At 36.0% G+C, this 20278-nt stretch overlaps 3 protein-coding genes and 1 long non-coding RNA gene across 7 annotated transcripts in view; 2 read left to right on the forward strand and 2 right to left on the reverse strand.

The window, feature by feature from the left end:
• Nucleotides 1–483, reverse strand: part of LOC137710998 (ABC transporter A family member 10) — an 8867-nt gene extending 8384 nt beyond the window's left edge. The window contains exons 1-2 of the mRNA XM_088695302.1: nucleotides 261–483; nucleotides 1–149 (exon numbers count right to left, since the gene is read on the reverse strand). The exon at nucleotides 1–149 is cut by the window's left edge and continues 203 nt beyond it. Coding sequence (XP_088551428.1) covers nucleotides 1–149; nucleotides 261–350 — 239 coding nt within the window. The 5' untranslated portion in view covers nucleotides 351–483. The remainder of the gene's footprint in view (nucleotides 150–260) is intronic.
• A 3303-nt stretch (nucleotides 484–3786) lies between these two features.
• On the forward strand, nucleotides 3787–9179 carry LOC137710786 (ABC transporter A family member 2). Its single transcript, XM_068449912.2, has 16 exons — nucleotides 3787–4287; nucleotides 4861–5092; nucleotides 5186–5355; nucleotides 5475–5660; nucleotides 5753–5848; nucleotides 5928–6134; nucleotides 6246–6405; nucleotides 6483–6709; nucleotides 6887–7004; nucleotides 7109–7185; nucleotides 7451–7540; nucleotides 7623–7766; nucleotides 7843–8148; nucleotides 8228–8308; nucleotides 8408–8584; nucleotides 8688–9179. Exons 1-16 carry the CDS (start codon nucleotides 3919–3921, stop codon nucleotides 8958–8960), a joined length of 2913 nt encoding a protein of 970 aa, XP_068306013.2. The 5' UTR covers nucleotides 3787–3918; the 3' UTR covers nucleotides 8961–9179.
• A 440-nt stretch (nucleotides 9180–9619) lies between these two features.
• LOC148696083 (uncharacterized) lies at nucleotides 9620–10951 on the reverse strand. Its single transcript, XR_015963301.1, has 2 exons — nucleotides 10548–10951; nucleotides 9620–10330 (listed from the first exon to the last, which is right to left on the reverse strand). It is a non-coding gene; the product is annotated as an uncharacterized LOC148696083 (long non-coding RNA).
• A 2093-nt stretch (nucleotides 10952–13044) lies between these two features.
• LOC137710715 (uncharacterized) lies at nucleotides 13045–19916 on the forward strand. Of its 4 annotated transcripts, none has more exons than XM_068449821.2 (20): nucleotides 13055–13229; nucleotides 13334–13394; nucleotides 13664–13705; nucleotides 13817–13888; nucleotides 14401–14457; nucleotides 14617–14712; nucleotides 14877–14988; nucleotides 15317–15362; nucleotides 15520–15591; nucleotides 15711–15773; nucleotides 15875–16029; nucleotides 16146–16210; nucleotides 17213–17363; nucleotides 17807–17912; nucleotides 18014–18149; nucleotides 18646–18710; nucleotides 18829–18993; nucleotides 19136–19208; nucleotides 19297–19379; nucleotides 19581–19916. In XM_068449821.2, exons 2-19 carry the CDS (start codon nucleotides 13391–13393, stop codon nucleotides 19362–19364), a joined length of 1548 nt encoding a protein of 515 aa, XP_068305922.2. In that variant the 5' UTR covers nucleotides 13055–13229; nucleotides 13334–13390; the 3' UTR covers nucleotides 19365–19379; nucleotides 19581–19916. The 4 variants fall into 4 exon arrangements, with proteins under 4 accessions (XP_068305923.2, XP_068305922.2, XP_068305921.2 ...); XM_068449823.2 differs by having other exon boundaries at nucleotides 13081–13229; nucleotides 13820–13888; XM_068449822.2 differs by lacking the exon at nucleotides 13334–13394 and having other exon boundaries at nucleotides 13045–13229; nucleotides 13820–13888.
• Nucleotides 19917–20278: the final 362 nt, after the last annotated feature.

A 20278-nucleotide genomic window follows, 5' to 3' on the forward strand; every position in this document is an offset into this window, starting at 1 on the left:
CTCGAGTCTGTACCGGTATGACTGCCGTCACACTTGTCACCGCCACTGCTGGCTTTTACTTTGTTCAACGCAATTTGGATGCCAAGCAAAATCAAGCAGAGCAATCCAGGTATCAACACCAACGATATATTCGAGCACATATTTCGTTTCTGCAAAATAATCCATGTATAAAAATATAAAATTTTGAGTAGAATATCGCTCGTGTAAAATATGAAAAACGAAAAAAAATAAAACTAGGGCAAAAAGTGAGAGGTGTAAACCTGAAAAGTTAAGTTCTTTCGGAGCAAAGCGTTGGACTGAGCCCAGAAGCTCGCACGGCTGCGGCCGCGGCCGCGTGAATGATCGGCCATTGATGGCGGAAACCCGGGAGAATCCTCTAACTTGACACTCAAGGAGCACGAATTCGATATGTCAGTGGCCACCAAAGACTAAAAGCTCAGTTCAAAACCTGTCAAAGTTCCAAATTATTTTCGAATAACCACTACATAATCCAAATTAATTAGCACTAATATAAATGAATTTTGGAGAACTAGAAACTAGCAAGTTTACCAACCAACACGAGGCGATCTAATGGTTGAAGACGAATTTCATACTCGTATTATATTTTGGGTTCGATTTTTGACGCTCGTGAATCACACAATAGGTGACTAAGGGGGCTAAAATGCATATGTGAGTCTTTTTATCCTCCAAAATAATGGATTGTCATAACTAAATCACCCGCTGATCCTTCTTAAAAGAAGAAAAAGAAGGGAAGTAATAAGTTTACCCTTGACGCGGCATATAAATTGTTGCCAGTTGCCAGTTGCCAGTTGCCACCCTTCCCTATTTGTTATGTTCTTGAATTATTGAATTTTGGGAATTACATAAATATGGAAATAATAATCTTGAAAATCTCTACTAATTAATGAAATTTTCTTTGTCAATCAAAAGAGGGTGAAAAGACAACTTAGTCTTCTGTCACACAAAAACAAATGATAGGCAATAATGTAATTTCACAAGTCCAAATTTTACTGTTTTTTATTGAAACCTCATCTACTAGTGATGTTAAACTACCTCTAATATTAAAAAGAAAAAAAAAAAGCCAAAGGCAAAAACCTCCCACTCCTTTATGTTCTCTCTCTCCCTCTCTCTTCTCATTTAAAAAAAAAAAATGTGTTCATACACATAAAATATGTAGGCAAATGCTAATATTAATTAAGGGAATCAAAATAAATGGAACACGTCATACGGACAATTAGGAAAAAATAAGATTAAGATTAATTAAAGTAGGATTATCTTAATCAAGGGTTAATGATGTATTTGTGTAGAAAATAGATTAGCTAGAGAATTAGAGTGGCACAAATGGAAATTAACCAATTAATTAAGACGTCGTGTAGTTAAATATAGATGACAAATTAATTTTGGGATTTTTCCTGGAAATTACATAGGACGAAACAAATCCTAAATTCGTAATACTGCGTCATTCTTGATTAAGATATATATGATTTTCCACCATTTTATTATTGCATCCAGCTCAGCCTCTCTATTTCTCCACCAAATGTTTTTAATGTTTTCCATATTAATCCAAATGAATACAAACAAGAGTTTGTATTTTTAAGGATATTTTATTCGATGACGCTTTGTAATTTTCACTTATTTGATCATTTGAGAATATGTCTTTTTGTTGTGCAGGACATTTCGATCGGTTTGAAATTCTAGGAAGATTTTTATCGAGATCCATTATGCACACTATCCTCATTTTGTATGTATTCTGATTTGCTAAATGAATATTGTACATTTTCTTCAAAATAATAATTAATGAAGCCCTCTTTGTCAACCAAAAGAGGGTAAAAGACAACTTAGTCTTTTATCACACAAAAAAAAATGATGGGCAATAATGTAATTTCACAAGTCCAAATTTTACTGTTTTTTATTGAAACATCACCTACAGGTAATGTTAAACTACCTCCAATATTAAAAAAAAAAAAAAGCAAAAACAAAAACCTCCCACCCCCATGTTCTCTCTCTCCCTCTCTCCTTCTCATTTTCTAAAAAAATGTATTCATACACACAAAGTGTGTAGGCAAATACTAGTATTAATGAAAGGAATCAAAATAAATGAAACACGTCATACAGACAATTAGGAAAAATTAAGATTAAGATTAATTAGAGTAGGATTATCCTAATCAAGGGTTAATGATGTATTTGTGTAGAAAATATATTAGCTAGAGAATTAGAGTGGCACAAATGGAAATTAACCAATTAATTAAGACGTCGTGTAGTTAAATATAGATGGCAAATTAATTTTGGAAATTTTCCTGGAAATTACATAGGACGAAACAAATTCTAAATTTGTAATACTGCGTCATTCTTGATTAAGATATATATGATTTTCCACCATTTTATTATCGCATCCAGCTCAGCCTCTCTATTTCTCCACCATATGTTTTTAATGTTTTCCATATTAATCCAAATGAATACAAACAAAAGTTTATGTGGTTCGAAGAGCCTCCGGGTATTCTTAGGGATATTTTGTTCGATGATGCTTTGTAATTTTCACTTATATTGTTCATTTGAGGATATGTCCTTTTGTGGTGCAGGACATTCTTTTTCCATTCGATTGGTTTGAAATTCCGGCAAGGTTTTTATCAAGACCTATTATGCACACTATCCTTATTTTGTACGTATTCTGATTTGCTTAATGAATATCGTACATTTTTTTCAAAATGAATACAAACAATTTAAAAGCACTTTGAACGAGATGGAAGTTTTTTCTCCAACAAACAATAATAGCCGTTCTTCATTAAGTACAAATGAAAAAAAATTACATTTTTCGTAAGAAGTGATTTGTTTTGTTGTGTGAAAAATAAAGAGACCATTTATCACTTTTAGTGAAATTTTGTAAAAAACTACACCTACATAAACAATTCTTAGAGCAGTGTGTTGGATTGAAACTTAAATTTGAATTTTTCTTAATTCAGATGAATCCAAATTTTTATAAAGTACTCTGAGAGTATTTTATAGAGAACTATAACAAAAAGCTCTCGTTACTGTTCATTTTAACGAAAAACCACATTTTTACACTAAAAAGTCAATCATGGTACTATTCACTTTACATTTTATTTTATTTTTTTTCGTTAAATCTTAAAGTTTTCTAACTCTTTTCATAAATTTTTCTTATTTTATATGACAAATAATAATAGCGATTATTCATTGAACTTAAATATGAATTTTTCTCACAGTAATTCAGATGAATACAAAAAATATAAAAGCTCTCAAGACGAAACGAAAGTGTTTTATCTGACAAACAATAATAGCCGTTATTCATTGAATACGAACAAAAAAAATTGGCGTTACTCTTTTTTCTTTTTTTTGGTCGATTACTCATTAGAAGTGATTCATTTTGTTGTAAAAAAGTAGAAATCATTGATCACTTTCAATGAAATGAATGAAAGCGTGTTTCGTGAAAATATTTTTGGTACCAATCTTTAATAAAAATACAAGTAAATTCTGAAAAAAAATATTTAAAGTGCTTCCTAAAAAAAACACATAATTGAGGCTTCTGGCATAAAACACTTTAAGTGCTTTTGAAATCAATTTTTTTTTTCTAAAAGTACTTTTAACCATCTTACAAGCACATCCAAATGAGCAACTTTGGCAAACGAGTAAAAGCACTTCTACACAAACTCGGCGAAACTCCCGTCGCCGCCGGAAAAAAAGTAAAGACGCGGCAGTGGCAAACCCGTAAAAAACAAGCCGAATCCAGCACTAATCTGGTAATTTCACCCCAATTCGCCTTCCCAAACGGGCAAAACCGCGCCTTTCCAAAAACAGAAAATAAAAACCGTCACTCCTGAGCATAAAACAATGAAACTCCGCCTCTCTCACTTCCATCACTAAACCCGAGAACTCACATTCGGGTCCGGAAAACCCGAACCGATGGCTATGCGGAGCGGCTTTCAGCTGCTGTTCCAGCAGTACAAGGCGCTGCTGAGGAAGAACCTCCTGATCTCGTGGCGGAGCAAAAGAGCCTCCTTTATCCAGCTCTTCGCCTCCTTCTTCTTCATCGTCCTCATCTTCTTCATCCAGGAGGGCCTCGAGGCTCGCAACAAGAAATCCGCCGACTTCCGGAGCGTCAGGGACCCCAAGCCACTGGTTTCGCCGCCGATTCCGCCGTGCGAGCGCAAGTACTCTGTTGAAAAGCCGTGTTTCGATTTCGTGTGGAGCGGAAATGGGAGCGCGAGGATTAGTAGTATTGTCAGTGGGATTATGGCGAATAATCCGGGCCGGCCGATTACGCCGTCGAAGGTATGCGTGAGTTCGGATTGTTGCGTTGTGTTTGGTTACCGAGAAAGTTGAGGAAAATGCGTTTGTTTTTTTTCTTTTCTTAGTAAACGTTTCTGCTCATAAGTGAGTTTGTAAGATTTTTTTTTAATTGGAAATTCATTGAAATTTTGATTGTAAAACCAAGTACTTTCTTGGAAAAGCACTTGGGGCTTTAAGTGCTTCTCAAGAAAGCGCTTCTACGACGAAAGGCATGTAATTTGTTTTCACAATCACATTTGGTTCGTCATAAAGTGATTGTAGCCCTTCCAGAAGCAGTCTTAAGCCACACCGGCAATGTGATGGCATTTAATTTACCTTTTGTTGCATAAATTTTGTTCAATTTATTCCGAAAACAGGAGGAATGCGTGGAACTTTTGTTCCACAAACTAAAGATTTGAGATTTCAAACTATTCAGATTTGGTTGTTGACAAGTTCGACTAGTTAGATTTCATCGTTTTAGGCACCTTGTAGTGAGGCAGTTTGATTTATGTGGTAGTCTGTTGGCTAAATTGATAGTGTTAGATTGTTTGTAATGAGGTGGTTTTACTTGTACAGGTCAAATCGTTTGGAACGAAAGAGGAAGTAAATACATGGCTATTTAATAATCCTCTGCATTGCTCAGGAGCTTTGCATTTTGTGGAAAGAAACGCCACTGTGATCAGCTATGGCATACAGACCAATTCTACTCCTGTTGAAGCCCGGGGGCGATATGAAGATTCGACTTTCAAGTTTCAAATACCGCTTCAGATTGCTGCTGAGCGTGAAATCGCTAGGTCTCTGATTGGAGGTACTATGTCTTGTTTCTCATATTCCTTTTCTGTTCGTTGAAAAAAGCTTCGCTTGCATTGTTACCATCATGACCTTAACATGCGTATAACAGTTCCAAATTTTAGCTGGGATGTTTCGCTCAAGGAATTCGCACACCCTAACCGGGAGGTTTCCATTGATTTGGCTCAACTATTACCACCCTTCTTTTTTGCTGCTGCCATGTTCGGTTTTGTGTTTCAAATGTCCTCTTTGATCACAGAGAAAGAACTAAAGCTTCGGCAGGTAATTTGGGTTTCTTCTTTTCCCTGCTGTGGAGCTCATTGTGTTTCTGTATGGCTAGTTTTGATTTCGTATATGCAAAATCAGGTTGGTATTCATATTTTTGTTCTTTTACTTTGCAGGTGATGACAATGATGGGCCTTTACGATACTGCATATTGGTTCTCATGGCTCACATGGGACGGAATTGTGGTACTATTGTCATCACTTTTCACAGTTCTCTTTGGAATGCTGTTTCGATTTGATTTTTTCCTAAAGAACAGTTTTGCAGTTGTATTCCTTGTCTTCTTCCTTTTCCAACTCAATATGGTAAGAATGTTTCAAGCAATTACTTCTTTTACTTTATTCCTACTATTTCCAATCTAGTAATCTCTGATCCACTTACTGCAATTTGTTGCCAGATTAGTTTTTCCTTTCTGCTGTCAACCTTCTTAAGGAACTCATCTTCATCCACAACTCTCGGTTTCGCGGTGTTTATTGTCGGCTCTATAACCCAGGCAAGACTTCCCTGATTCAAGATTTATATGTTGGGGTTTTTCTCGTAATACTGATAACATATTCCATTTTGTCTTGCAGATTGTTACAGCGTTTGGTTTTCCCTATGATTCAACAGACTTCAAGATGAAATATCGAATACTCTGGTCATTTTTCCCACCTAACCTTCTTGCCAGAGCTATAGTATTACTTGCTCAAGCAACAGCCAATCCACAAGATATTGGGATTAGCTGGAGTAGAAGGGCCAAATGCCCGGCAAATTACTATAGTGATTGTCTTATGACAATTGTAAGTAAACTCATTGATCCTAAAATTGAAAAAAATTACCAAATATTTTATAAGTTCTTCCAATGTTTCATACACCTTCCTGTTCTAAAATTTTCATTTGAACTTTGACAGAATGGCATTTATAAATGGCTGGTGTCTACATTCTTCCTCTGGTTTATATTGGCTATCTACTTCGATAATATCATTCCAAATGTATCTGGTGTGAGAAAATCAGTGTTCTACTTTCTAAATCCCGGATACTGGACAGGGAAAGGTGGAAACAAATTGAAAGGTAAATACGACTGAAAGGTTGTGGTTGAGTTTCTCTTGTTGCATGGTAACTTAGCGGTGTTTCCTTTCTATTCATAGAGGGTGGCATATGTAGTTGCATCGGTTCAGCTCCACCAAAGGAGCATCTTACTCCAGACGATGAAGATGTCCTTGAAGAGGAGAACCTTGTCAAACAACAAATTAAGGAAGGCACAGTTGATCCGAACATTGCAGTTCAGATACGAGGTCTTGTAAAGACATATCCCGGTACCTTCAGTATTGGCTGTTGCAAGTGCAGGAGGACTAAGCCTCACCATGCTGTAAAGGTAATCTGTCGTATCTGCCCTTTGGTTATCCTCCCTTGTTTTTTACCTAGTTATGTCTTACGAATTCTATTTTTTTTTCCTGGTTGTGCCAGTTGCAGTATATATATATTTCAGCCTTTCAGGTTTTTCGTAACGAAATAATATAGTAGCAACTGATTTATTTTGAATAACTCTCAGGGATTGTGGGTGAACTTTGCCAAGGATCAGTTATTTTGTCTACTTGGTCCGAATGGAGCCGGGAAGACCACTGCAATCAGTTGTTTAACCGGCATCACACCGTTTACTGGAGGAGATGGTAATACTGTTGCGTAATTTTTCTTGAGTTCGTTGATTGAAAAATTTCTCACAAAGATGATCCCAATACGGAAATGTTGAAATTGTAAAATGCTTTGTTAACAGCTTTGATTTATGGAGATTCCGCCCAGAGCTCTGTTGGTATGGCAAATATTCGAAAAATCATAGGATTTTGTCCGCAGGTGCTCTTTCTCTCTCGGTCTGTCTCATAAGTACATATGTTTATATAGTCATGTTGTCTTGGTCACCGTTGATCAAGAGCTTTTGTGGTCTACTATCAGTAAATCAAAAGGCGAAATTGGTTCTCGCTGTTCTTTTTCAAGAAGACAATGTGTGTGGTAACCAGAAATTTGCAAAAACATACAAGTTACATAGTTTTTACTGCATTGCAGCAACTCATTCGAAAACTTCGAGTTAATTTTGTATGTAAATTGTATCGATTGATAGTTCGATATTCTTTGGAATGCGTTGTCCGGGCAAGAGCACCTCCACCTTTTCGCTAGTATTAAAGGCCTCCCCTCAGCTTCAGTAAAATCAGTACGTGCTGCGCTAACTTGAATTTGGTTTTTCACATGAGGATTCTTCGGTTCTTTATAAGATGAATGCTCATCAAGTGTAGGATGCTGAGAAGTTGTTGGCAGAGGTGAGACTCACCGAGGCAGCAAAAGTCAGGGCTGGGAGTTACAGTGGAGGAATGAAACGTCGCCTGAGTTTTGCAGTAGCCCTTATTGGTGATCCAAAGTTGATTATCTTAGATGAACCGGTATGGAAATTTGTATTTCTCCCTTCATTAGTACATCTACTATCTCTGTTTTTCTAATTTAGTTTATGATATGTAGACAACTGGTATGGATCCAATAACAAGGAGGCATGTATGGGACGTCATAGAGGGGGCGAAAAGAGGCCGTGCAATTGTCCTAACCACTCACTCGATGGAAGAAGCCGACATTTTAGGTGACAGGATTGGAATAATGGCAAAGGGTAGGCTCCGTTGCATTGGAACTTCAATCAGGCTGAAGTCAAGGTTTGGAACTGGTTTTATCGCCAATGTGAGCTTCAGCGGAAGCACGAATGAACAAAGGCCTCCAAGTAGGGATGTAGTTGCTACATCTCACCATGAGGCTGTGAAGGAGTTCTTTAAATACGTACGTTGGTTTTGAACAATACAAACTTCTTTCATGCGTATAACACATTAGTTTCTAACGTGGGAAAACTTTTATGCAGCATTTGGGTGTTGAACCAAAAGAAGAGAACAGAGAATTTCTAACCTTTGTTATTCCTCATGATAGAGAGGGACTTCTGATGGTAAACATTTCATCGTCTGGCTAAAATTCTTTCATGCTACGTCGCATTAAAACTGTATATATGCAGAGCATTAAAAATTCTTTCATAACCTTATAACAGATTTTTTTCGCGGAGCTCCAAAACAAAGAAAGAGAATTTGGTATAGCGGACATCCAACTCGGGCTTACAACTCTCGAAGAAGTGTTCTTGAATATCGCAGGGCAGGCAGAGCTAGAAGCTGCCACGGCAGAGGGGAGGCTGGTCACTCTCACTTTAGCATCTGGTGCCTCAGTTCAGGTAAACACAAAACAGTTTGCAATTCGATATTACATGCTTGCAATAATTTACTTTTGCGCGATTCAACACGACTGGTACGTTACTTACGCTAATAATCGTGCAGATACCAGTAGGAGCTAGGTTTGTGGGGATTCCAGGAACTGAGTCTGCGGAGCATCCAAGTGGTGTTATGGTTGAAGTATTCTGGCAGCAGGATGATTCAGGCGCCCTCTGCATTTCCGGCCACTCTCCGGAAACCCCAGTACCTCCTAGTGTTGAAATAACACGCAGAGACTCCTTCGGCCAGGGTCGGAGCCGGGGGCGGGCCCGTCCAGTTCAGGGGATTGTGATTAACCCTGACCAAATCAGTACAAGACATTCTCGGTCGAACATCTAGTCATAAGTTAGCAAACATCTATTTTTCACTTAAACAACAGCAGTAAATAGCCTTTAAACATATAAAGTGGTATGTTTTGAGATTTGTGTATTACCGAATCTACATCTGCTTAGCCTTCTCGTTGTGGTCATTGGTGGTAAGATTATGAAACATAAACAACTTTCAAGCGTATCGGCAAATATAATTTCCGATACATTACGTATCAAATTCAAATAGAAATATCGCTTGGAAAGAGTATAATAAAAATATTTGAGATGCAGATAAAGATCCTTGATTTTCTTGTCATACTTGGAAAGAGTATAATAAAAAATACTTGAAATTATCGAAAAACCTGACGCAAAACCAATCACAGTTATGTTCTATAATAATTTATAAAGCCGATTTCACGTAATAAGTCACGAATTCGTTGTTGTTGGTCGACAACCACCAAAGCTTATACACTGCAGATGAATTTAAGCGTGTCTCGCGAGTCGCGACTCACCAAATGCTTTTCCAAAACAACTGATTATCACACTTTTTTCTCCTCATTTTTACTTTCTACCTTTAAATTGAATAAATCAAATAAATGAACAATACTCCCCCGTAGAATCGTTTAAGAAATATACTCCTCACGTTTTGAGAAATTCTAAATTATGGCCGTATAAAATCATAATATCAAATAGATCCATAAAAACTTTAAATTCATTACATTATTGATTTTAATTTTTAAGTACGCTACATATAATTGCTAGAACATATATACGGGGATTTTCTAGGTTGTGTATACAGTATATATACTAAAATATATATACTGGGCTTCACAATTCACATCCTGTTCTTCATTCATCCGGTACACGTCATATATACATACATATATATATATATACACACACACACAGCGGATCATATACTAAAATATTTATATATAGATCTCCAGAGTCATCTGGTACATGTCATATATATATACATATATATATATATATATATATATATACACACGTCGGATCATATACTAGAATATTTATATATAGATCTCAAGAGTCATGAAATATGTAGATCTATCGACAATGTAAAAGTTCATGTTTAAAGATAAAGCAACTACAAACAGAAAATACTTGGAATCTATAGCATGTGGAGAATCAGTAGACCATCAGCAAGGTGAAACAGCAAGAGAAAGAGAGGTGTAGAGCTCCCTTCAATCCAAAAAAAGAGGTAGCTTACGGGTAATGCAGCTCCTGAGATATGCAAGCCACAGGCCTGTCATCCCTTCGATCCGATCCGGTCCGATCTAACATTGGATATATAGTACTGTGGGATCCATAGCTCAGCAGCTCTATCCACCCAGCATCACCTTCTTTTGGACTTCACGGAGCTCCACCCCTTAACCCTACCTACATATACATACATACATACATACATACATATATATAGTTATATATAGCACCTTACTCACCACTGCTGAAAAACCCTAGATAGCAGCATGTAATATCCAAAAACTCAGAAGAACTTCCAAGGAAGAAGATTCAGATCAGATAACCAAAAGCCAAAAACGTTATATATAAACATATACAGCAGCAAGAAATCAAAACCCTAAACGAAAACATGTACTTCTCAGATCATCAGAGCCAAATCATGTAGCTTCATATCACATATGAAGTTAGATCCATGCATCGAACCTTCATCGATCAAAATCCCAGATGTTTTCCACTCACTTGGATCTATCTCAAAGATCCAAGGAACCACACAGAGAAAATTAAATAACTAAACCTACCCATATATATATATATATATATATTCAACCGTATTTGTATTATATTAATATAAAGATTAAAGATTGATAAGATGTGGCTGGCTACCAAACATTCAAACCAAGCCTCTAAAATTCAAAGAATGGACAGACAAAAGGGGCGCGTGAAAATTGAGGGAGGGCAACTTTTATATTAGGTTTAGAAAAAGAAGAAATAATAGTGGAGGACTGGAGTGATGCGGTCTCGGGAACCGGTTTCTGATTAGATCCTTGCCAGATATATAGTTAACACGAATCACGTACCTTGTTTGTCTTAAAAAAGGACCGAGCGGATGACTTCGATATGGTAGTTTATTTATTCAAAATTAAACTGACTCGTAGAAATATTTTAGGTTTTTTTTTTATAACGATAGTGTAATTTATCAATGTAGTAATTGTTTTTTTGATTATATTGGTATTTATATATTAAGGAGAGCAGAGTTTGGTAAAATTACATCATGAGCAGCTTAATATAATACCGAATACATCATCTACGAAATTCAAACACAAAATCTTTCACTTTTAAATAAAAACAAAAATTATTAAATCGCATTACAAAATAACACCAATTGAATCCAAAATCTGTCACGTGAAAGCCTGCTCGAAAGTCGACCTTAACTTAAAAAGAAGAAGTTCGAGAAGTTGTCCGACACGTGGCGGTGCTACGAGATAATACAAAAAGTCTGAGGTGAAATGAGTGGTAGCTGTTAAGTTAAGATTTCAATTGTGATCAGACAAAAGCGACGTCGATGTGACAATACAGCTCAGCCTCGGGCCGGTGGGACCAACTGCTTTGTGCGCAAGTTATCCCTGCTTCGTGTATGCTTGTTAACGTGCGCCCCTTTGATCTGATTTTTGTCATAAGATGCCCTCCTTACTATTCCGATTCCGCCTCGTTACAAGTGATCCGTCAGATGGCAATGTCTATGTAAATTATGGTGAGGGCTAATGTACACGAGTATAACCACAAAATCCAAGGTCAGATCTCACTGTCCTGAAGTATGAAGAAAAGCATCCTCCTTTTCCCAATAATTCAGAGAATTTAGTAATTATGTTTGTTCATCGTAAATTATACGATCAGTTTTTATTAAATATTATTTATATTTAATTTAAAATTTAAAATAATTTTTGACATCATAATATACAATTAACGAACATAATTATTAGATCTTTGAATTTCCAGATTCGACGAGGAACCTTTTCCTAATTATCATTACCTTATCTATTTGTCATCTAGTTTTTATTTCTTTCATTTTTATTTTGTCTCATTAAATAAAACAGTTATTTGATTGTGATTGACATAAGCTTTTAGATTTAAAATTGATAAAAATACTTTCTGAGTTTGTTCACTAATTTTGGTAATTTTGTAAAAAATAACAAAAATACTTTCAATTTTTAACAAATCATTTTCGTTTATTGCGTATCATAAATTAAGAATATTTTTATCAATTGATCGTTATTTAAAAGAATTTTTTATTGAATAACAAAAAATAATTGATGATGGACAAATTTAAGAATTATTTCTATTGATTTCAAATTTCAGAAATAAAAATGAAGAGTGATACTAACTAAAAAGCCTTATTTTTGTTTAATTCATAAACAAAAATAATAAAATTTTAAAATATTAACGAACTGAGCCAGGCTGGAAGTAAGGAATGAAGAAACCACATTCTAATCCAAATAACGGATTGGGCCGGAGTCAGATTTATATACATGCACCCAATTGCTATCTGCATTTGGGCTTGGGCCCCATCTTTATAATTTAAAAATATGGCCTGTTGAAGTAGCCATCAGACCAAGGCTTTGCAATCCAAAAATCGAAAATCTTCAAACCTCTCATTCTATTTTGTTTTTTATGCATTAAAGTTCGAATACCTCTGCGACTGTCAAAGAAAGAAAACAAATTATCCCTCTTCCCGTAGTAATTGATGCAAGTTAGTTTAGTTAATTAGATTATCGCTCATATTTAATTTTTTTCAAATTCATTAGCTTCGAGCTAATTCGAATGTAGTGTAACAATGTGTTTGTTTCGTTGCATCGAAGTTTGATGTCCTCCGTATTATAGCTTTCAGAAAATTAACTTTTCAAAGTTTGATTACCAAGCTAAAAAACGCTCTTCTTGTTTGCTTTAGATTTTTTCAAACTTCTCTTTAAATTAATTTCTTTATTTTAAAAAAAAAATGATCAACTTTCTAAAAAAATCCAAAAAATCAAACAAAAATTAACGAAAAGTTCTTAAAAACTTTAGTTTTAATAAAAATAACAAAATAAATGTGTAAATAAATAGTAATTTTTAAAAGTAAAAATATCCGTTTTGTTAAAAATAAACAGTGACAAAAGTGTTTCGCTAACCCTCTAAAAAAAAAATCAATACCAGTAGATTCCAGAAAGTACGCAGCACAAGTGTTCACATTTTATCACTCACTTCCTTCCTTCCTCGCTCGCTCCTCGTCAAAACCCTAGCGGATTGCTACAGAATCTCACAGAAGTCTCGCCATCCATGGGTACGCAACTCTAAACCCTAATCCTCTAATCTAATCATCTGTTTAGAAATCTCGGTTCTTAAAATTTCGCCAATTTTCGTGTCCTTTCTTTCTAATTTTTGTAGATTGTTCTTGTTCGGCGATTAAGCTCCGGTAGATCCAGGCGATTGTTTGGCGATTTTATGAGTTCTGATTTGAATCCTTTTTGCTTGTATTCTAGTTCGTCAGGAGTTTGCGAATTATTTTTTTTTATCTGTTTCGATTCTCCTTATTTCTGGTAATTTGAGTGAAGGAGTGCAGGATAAAGTTTAGCCATCATGGCTCTTATTTGTGATGAATTATTCGAAATTAATGAGAACGTTTGTGTTTTTTGTTTCTAAACCAAAATGGGGTGTTAATATTTGATGTTGTGTTGAATTTTGAGATTTGATTATAATGAATTCTGTAAATGGTAGATATCGAGGAGGAAATCCGATCGTTACAGCTTGATTCGGCAGGTAAATCTAAAAGGGAATTTGAATTATTTGTTTTGGTTAAGATAAATGATTATGATAGCTGTGCTATGGTAAGTATTTAATTTCTGAGTCAATGATTTGGTTAAAATGTAGCAGAAGATAATGAGGTTGTTAATCCAGACGAAGGAAAGCCGGAAGTAGAGAATGATAATAAGATGGAGGAAGGTTGGTAGTATCGTCGATTACTTTATTATGTTATTATTTTGTTGAGTAGAGGTTTGGGTTGAGAGGGCATATTTTGATTGTGCTTTATTAACCTGTGATATGCTTACCACTAAATGCTCCTAGCTACTGCTTATAATGAGTAATGAGTAATACAACGAAGCCTAGAGTACCATTAAAATTGAAAATTTGGAGGGTACAAAATCACTATCAGTTACTGGTTAGATATATCAAGAAAATGGTAGCATGATTGACGATGCTTGTTTAATTTTTCTATTGCTTTTGATTACCCACTTCACATCTTGTTGGTTCAACTTATTTGACGCAATTGACTTGATATGTAGGCTTAAATTTTATTCCTTTCTGTAATTTTCTACTTTGATTTTGTACGGGATCCTTTTGATGGGAGGTAGGGCATGTATTTTTAGATGCTTTTGCCTAGTAATTTGGCTTGATGGGAGATAGATATAGAAGACTAACTCTATTTTTCCCTCCAAATATTGGAACAATTTCAGATTCCAGGGAAGAGATTCGTAAACAGTCTGATAAGTCAGTTGTAGTTGAGCATAAAGGTACTATTGAAGCTCAGTCCGTATTTGTTTTTGTCTGTTATTATTTGTCTTATGTTTTTTTTTTTAAACAATAACTCTTACCACATCACACATAAGTTGCCATGCCAAATTCTATTCCAATGTTCTTCTGGGAGATCAATGTTTGGCCTGAATATGCAGGGAAGGAGAAGGAAACCCCGGATCCAGAAGAAGAACATGATGACATGGAATTAGATAAGAAGAGGCACTTGAATGTTGTTTTTATTGGCCATGTTGGTAAGTTAATTTTTTTCATGATGTTGCTTTTGTCTAAAAAATCTCGTTTTCGATTATTGTCCTGCCTTTATAACTTAGAACTATACACTTGCCGGTTGCCATTAATGTTCCATTTTGTTGTGAACCCAAACGGGGCTTCATAACGTGTCTTCTCTTGGTTGCAGATGCTGGAAAGTCCACAACAGGAGGCCAAATACTTTTTCTTAGTGGCCAGGTTGATGATCGTACAATCCAAAAATATGAAAAAGAAGCAAAGGACAAAAGTAGGGAAAGCTGGTGAGCAAATCCTACCCCCTTGTCACCAAGATCCTAATCTTCCCTCAAAATATCAGTAACTTTTGACTTTAGCTGACACATGCAGATAACTAGTTAACAATTTCACAGGCTAGTGAGGTTTGATAGGTTTTCACAATGTTAGAACATTTCTTTAGTGGTATCTCATTCCTTCTCTTGGTTTTCTTAATGTGTTGTTCATTTGAAATATTTTTTTAGTTCACAACTGCATTAACGTATCATCTGATGCAAAAATGGACCTTACTTATGCTGCATGAATTTTTGTACTTGGATCACTGCCCATTGACTATGGTGATGTCATATCTGCTAGGTATATGGCGTATATTATGGACACCAATGAAGAAGAGAGAGTTAAGGTATGGTTTGATTGGTTTGAATACAAAGATGCTGCAATGTTATTGCCTATCTTTAAGTCATTGTCAAATGCTAACTAATTATGCTTACAACATCTAGTTTTGCCAAAAGAACAGCTTGTTGGACTCTAATTATTTTTTTTGGGATATCTTATTGCAGGGTAAAACAGTTGAAGTTGGGCGGGCCCACTTTGAAACCGAGACATCAAGATTCACAATTTTGGATGCACCCGTAAGTTAATTTTTTTTTTTTTTCACGAATCACAAGACCTCACATTTTTTATTTTCTTGGACAATATGGTTTGGCTTGCTGTTTTTGGGTGATTATGAGTCGTACATGTTTGTTAACAGGGCCACAAAAGTTATGTTCCAAATATGATCAGTGGTGCATCTCAAGCTGATGTAGGAGTACTGGTGAGTTACATCCGTGATGCTTAATTACTGCATCAATCCAGCAAAGGGAAATTTTGCATATGTAATAGCATCTCGCTTTTCTCCTTTCTCTTTCTGTTTAGGTAATTTCTGCTCGTAAAGGAGAATTTGAAACCGGGTATGAGAGGGGTGGGCAGACCCGTGAACACGTTCAACTTGCTAAGACATTGGGTGTGTCCAAGATGCTTGTTGTTGTAAATAAAATGGATGAGCCCACTGTGAACTGGTCAAAAGAAAGGTACTTTACTCTCAGTTGGAGCGATTTTTTGGATCTAACACCCTCCCTCTCTTGTATGTGCCCCTACCCCTATTGATTAGTGATTTGTTATGCTTTTAATTTAATTATTTCTCCAGGTACGATGAAATTGTGTCAAAGATGGTACCATTCCTTAAAGCATCAGGCTACAATGTGAAAAAAGGTACATGTATTATTTCTTCGAAAACTTATAGATATGTTATTTTATGGTTTTGGTATGTGGGAAGTCATATGTTACTTTCTATTTTCTCTTTGTTTGGGTTAATGCCATTGACTTAGTAATTATGGTGGATTTCAAGTTGTAATTTATACCTTTGGGGAATAGGTCAGAATCATTTTACTATTCTCAAACCATGATGACACTACATTGATAGAAGGATTGAAAAAAGGGACTAAAGAGTATCTCCAAGGGAGATGTCAAAATCCTAGGTGGAATGCCACTGTGCATATTTGACATCAAAAATCTCTTCAATCGAGTTATTTGCTGACTGGATTTGAAAGCTTTGTGATTTGGAGTCAAATTTGACATAAATGTCAAATTTAATTTTAATTAATTTTAATGGCGGGTCCCTTATTCCACCTAACATTTCAACCAATAAAAATTTTGTTTCAACATTTTTTTAATAATTACAACCACCATTTAAAACTCCATTTAAATAATAAAATAACATTTGACAATTCGGTTGGAGAAGTACAAAATTTGACATAAGGCTTCAGATTGCCACATCAGTCATCATTTGTAATTTGACTCTTATAATTTGACATCTCCTTTGGAGATGGTCTAACAGTCGTGTTTTGCTTTGTTTGATATTATGAGAAGAATTAAGGGAGAGTTGAGGTATAGGCAACTCCTTTGGCCTGCAAAAGCTTACTCAATCTCTGAGATTGGAGAAAACAAAAATGGAACCTTTTATTTCAATGAAAATATGTATGCTCAAGTCAGTACATTAAAATAGGGGTATAGTTGAATCATGATTTTATGCTTTTGTTTCTCTTGTTTGTACCCTGTCTGTCAAGAAGTAAATGTTATGTTAGTGGATTTCTTCTTTCATTTTGATTTATTTTCTTTTCTATCTGAACTGATAATAATGGAAGTTTTGAGGCACTGTTTTGTATTATGGTGTATTGACATAGGATGTCATTGGTTTCCACTTTGCTTCTGCAGATGTGCAATTCCTACCTATATCTGGCCTGATTGGAACAAATATGAAAACCAGATTGGATAAAAGTGTATGTTCGTGGTGGGATGGTCCCTGCCTTTTCGAAGCCCTTGATTCTATTGAAGTTCCTCTACGAGATCCTAAAGGTCCATTCAGGTACGTGGTCTGTTTTTGAACCCTGCCTTTGAACGTCTTAAGTAAGCATCTGTATTGAATCTATCTTTTTTCTTTGAAGCAGTCTGATTGATGTACGTTTATATTTTTTTTCACTTATTGAGGAGACATTTTCTGTAATATTTACAAAATATTCTTTTCCCTTGAAAGGTACCAACAGTTACTAATTAGTGCACTCTGCTAGGAAGCATTATATTGTCAGTTTGTAGTGTGAGGAGTGGCTTGTACTACAATGTCAAAATATTGTTTGAAAATGGAATTTCGGTCATTGGCACCTAGTGAAAATATACGGAGGGTGGTTGATGAGGTGGGGATCATTGGCTCCCTAGAGATTTAGTAAACTGTCAGAGTAAACGGGAATTGGTGATTTATTGTTAAATGTATTTTCTTTAAATTTCTTTAATCCCCTGAATTCCTTTCTGTAGGATGCCTATCATAGACAAATTCAAGGACATGGGAACAGTTGTTATGGGCAAAGTGGAATCTGGGTCCGTGCGTGAAGGGGATTCATTGTTTATCATGCCAAACAAGGTTCCTTCCTCTTCGTTTCAAATATTTTTTTCCTTTATAATTTTGCCTTTTTTCTATAAGGATTTTATACTAAAAATACAATTTAACACGTTCGTTTGCAGGTCCCAGTGAAGGCTGTTGCTATATACATTGATGAAGATAGGGTGAAACGTGCCGGCCCAGGTGAAAATCTACGGGTTAGATTATCAGGCATTGATGATGAGGATATATTGTCAGGCTTTGTTGTGTCGAGTGTTGGTAAGTTCTATTTCATGGCGTTTCACTAGATTCTCTGTCCATTCTTAAGAGTTTTCAAGTATTTTATTCCTTAAAAGTAAAAAGTTGCATTGCTGCTGCATGTTCGTTTTTTCCCCTTTAAAGTTTGAAGCAATTCTCTTTATTTGTTTACAGAAACTGTCACTATTTATTTTATTTCTTTATTTATCAGTGGGGGGGTGGGGGGATCAAACTTGGAACGTCTCATGACATGGGAAAGAGAAGCACCACTAACTACTACCTAGTTGGCTTTTATTTATTTTTAAGTGAAGAGATGTAAGAGAAGTGAGGATAACAGGAGGGGAGATAGATGGAAATAGAAAAAAACAAAAAAATTGAAAACTATTTGAAACTGTTTTTGGTTCGTTTTTGTTTCAAAAAATCAGTTATCGTATTATTTTATCTCTCCCTCCCTCTGATGTTCTCAATGTTTATGTCATATGTTTGCTCTTAATATACTTTTTTTTGTTTAATGCAGCAAAGCCAATACCTGCCGTTACAGAATTTTTCGCCCAGTTGCAGATTCTTGAACTGCTTGACAATGTAGGAACTCTCTCTCTCTCTCTCTCTCTCTCTCTCTCTCTCTCTCTCTCTCTCTCTCATATGATCTTGGTTGGTGAACATGTGTATTTTATCTGAAGCCCTCCATACTTCTCATTAGGCAATTTTGACGGCTGGTTATAAAGCTGTCCTGCATATTCACTCAATTGTTGAAGAATGTGAGATTATTGAGCTTGTCAGTCAAATTGATCCGAAGACGAAGAAACCTATGAAAAAGCATATACGTTTTGTCAAGAATGGTGCCATTGTTGTGTGCAAAATTCAGGTATGTATCGTCGTAATTTTGTAATTAACCCCCCTAAAAAAAAGAGAGGTGGTAAATTTTAAACGTAGTGAGTAGAGCAAATGATTTATGGACATCTGTATGACTCTTAGTTCACTTACCTTGGGCACATGTGCTCCTGCAGGTCAGCAACACGGTATGCATTGAGAAGTTTGCGGACTTTCCACAACTAGGGAGGTTTACTCTTCGTACCGAAGGTACTAAATATCTTGCCTGGGTCCTTCTCTTTATACATCTAGGATGTTTTTGGCATGTTGTAGTGAAGGTTATTTCTACGTTCTGCAGGAAAGACTATTGCAGTTGGAAAAGTGATTGACCAACCATCAAATTACCGCAACAATTCAAGTGCTTAAAACAATTTTGGTCAGGTAAGGCTTTTCGAATGCTATTTTCCCGCATACGTTCTCTCTTCCAAATTTTATAATTGTGTTTGCATCAAAGTGTTAGCTGCCCATATATTAACGGATTTTGCTACGAGTTGCGTTTGCATTTGCATCCAACACTTACTCAATTCTTCTGTATTTGGGAATTTCCGATCCCATGATAACCTAATGCTTGTTGATTGGTAGATCTGGGTGAGTAGGACCGACTGCGCAGCAGCTTGATGGGTTTGAAGTCAGCGCAGCATTACCTACAACTCAAATTGTATGTACTCTGATACCGGGTTAATATAGTTCGTAGATTTACGTGGTCATATAGTGCTGTTGGGTGCGTATGTGCTCTGGAGTGAGCTCTTGCAGGGTACGTCGCATTTTTTTTAATTTGATGGGTGTAAAGTAGTAGTATTGAATCGAGCCTCCCATTACTGGGTTAATAGATCTCGATGAAAATTCTGATTGATCGGTGGATTTTATTTCTTCTTTGTACCAACTCCGTAAGACCAGTCGATTTCATTATGGTTTAAATCAAGTGTAGTCGGAGAGACGTCTCCTATGGTGTGGAACATCGTTGGATTTCGAGGGAGAAATGGTGGGAGTGGACACTAATTTAAGCTACGTCATAGACGACTCATGTTGTGGCATCTTCGTGGGCGTAGAGGCACCGGATCAAGGCATATGTTGAGAGCCCTCACAAAAGCGCGATGTTTTTGTATTTTTGATCTCATCCGACGCAGCTTGAGAGTTGTCATAATCAGGTAGCTTGGCGCTAGTTTTTATCTAATCATTTTCGAGTGGTTTAGGATAGTGAATTATTGAAGTGGGTTTTTGGTTGATGCGTAGACAAAGTAGAAGAAGGTTCTCTTATGACCACCACTGCGCACTTCGCA

The sequence above is a fragment of the Pyrus communis genome, chromosome 6, assembly GCF_041283825.1.
Source record: "Pyrus communis isolate YQ-2024b chromosome 6, ASM4128382v1, whole genome shotgun sequence".
Lineage (NCBI taxonomy): Eukaryota > Viridiplantae > Streptophyta > Magnoliopsida > Rosales > Rosaceae > Pyrus > Pyrus communis.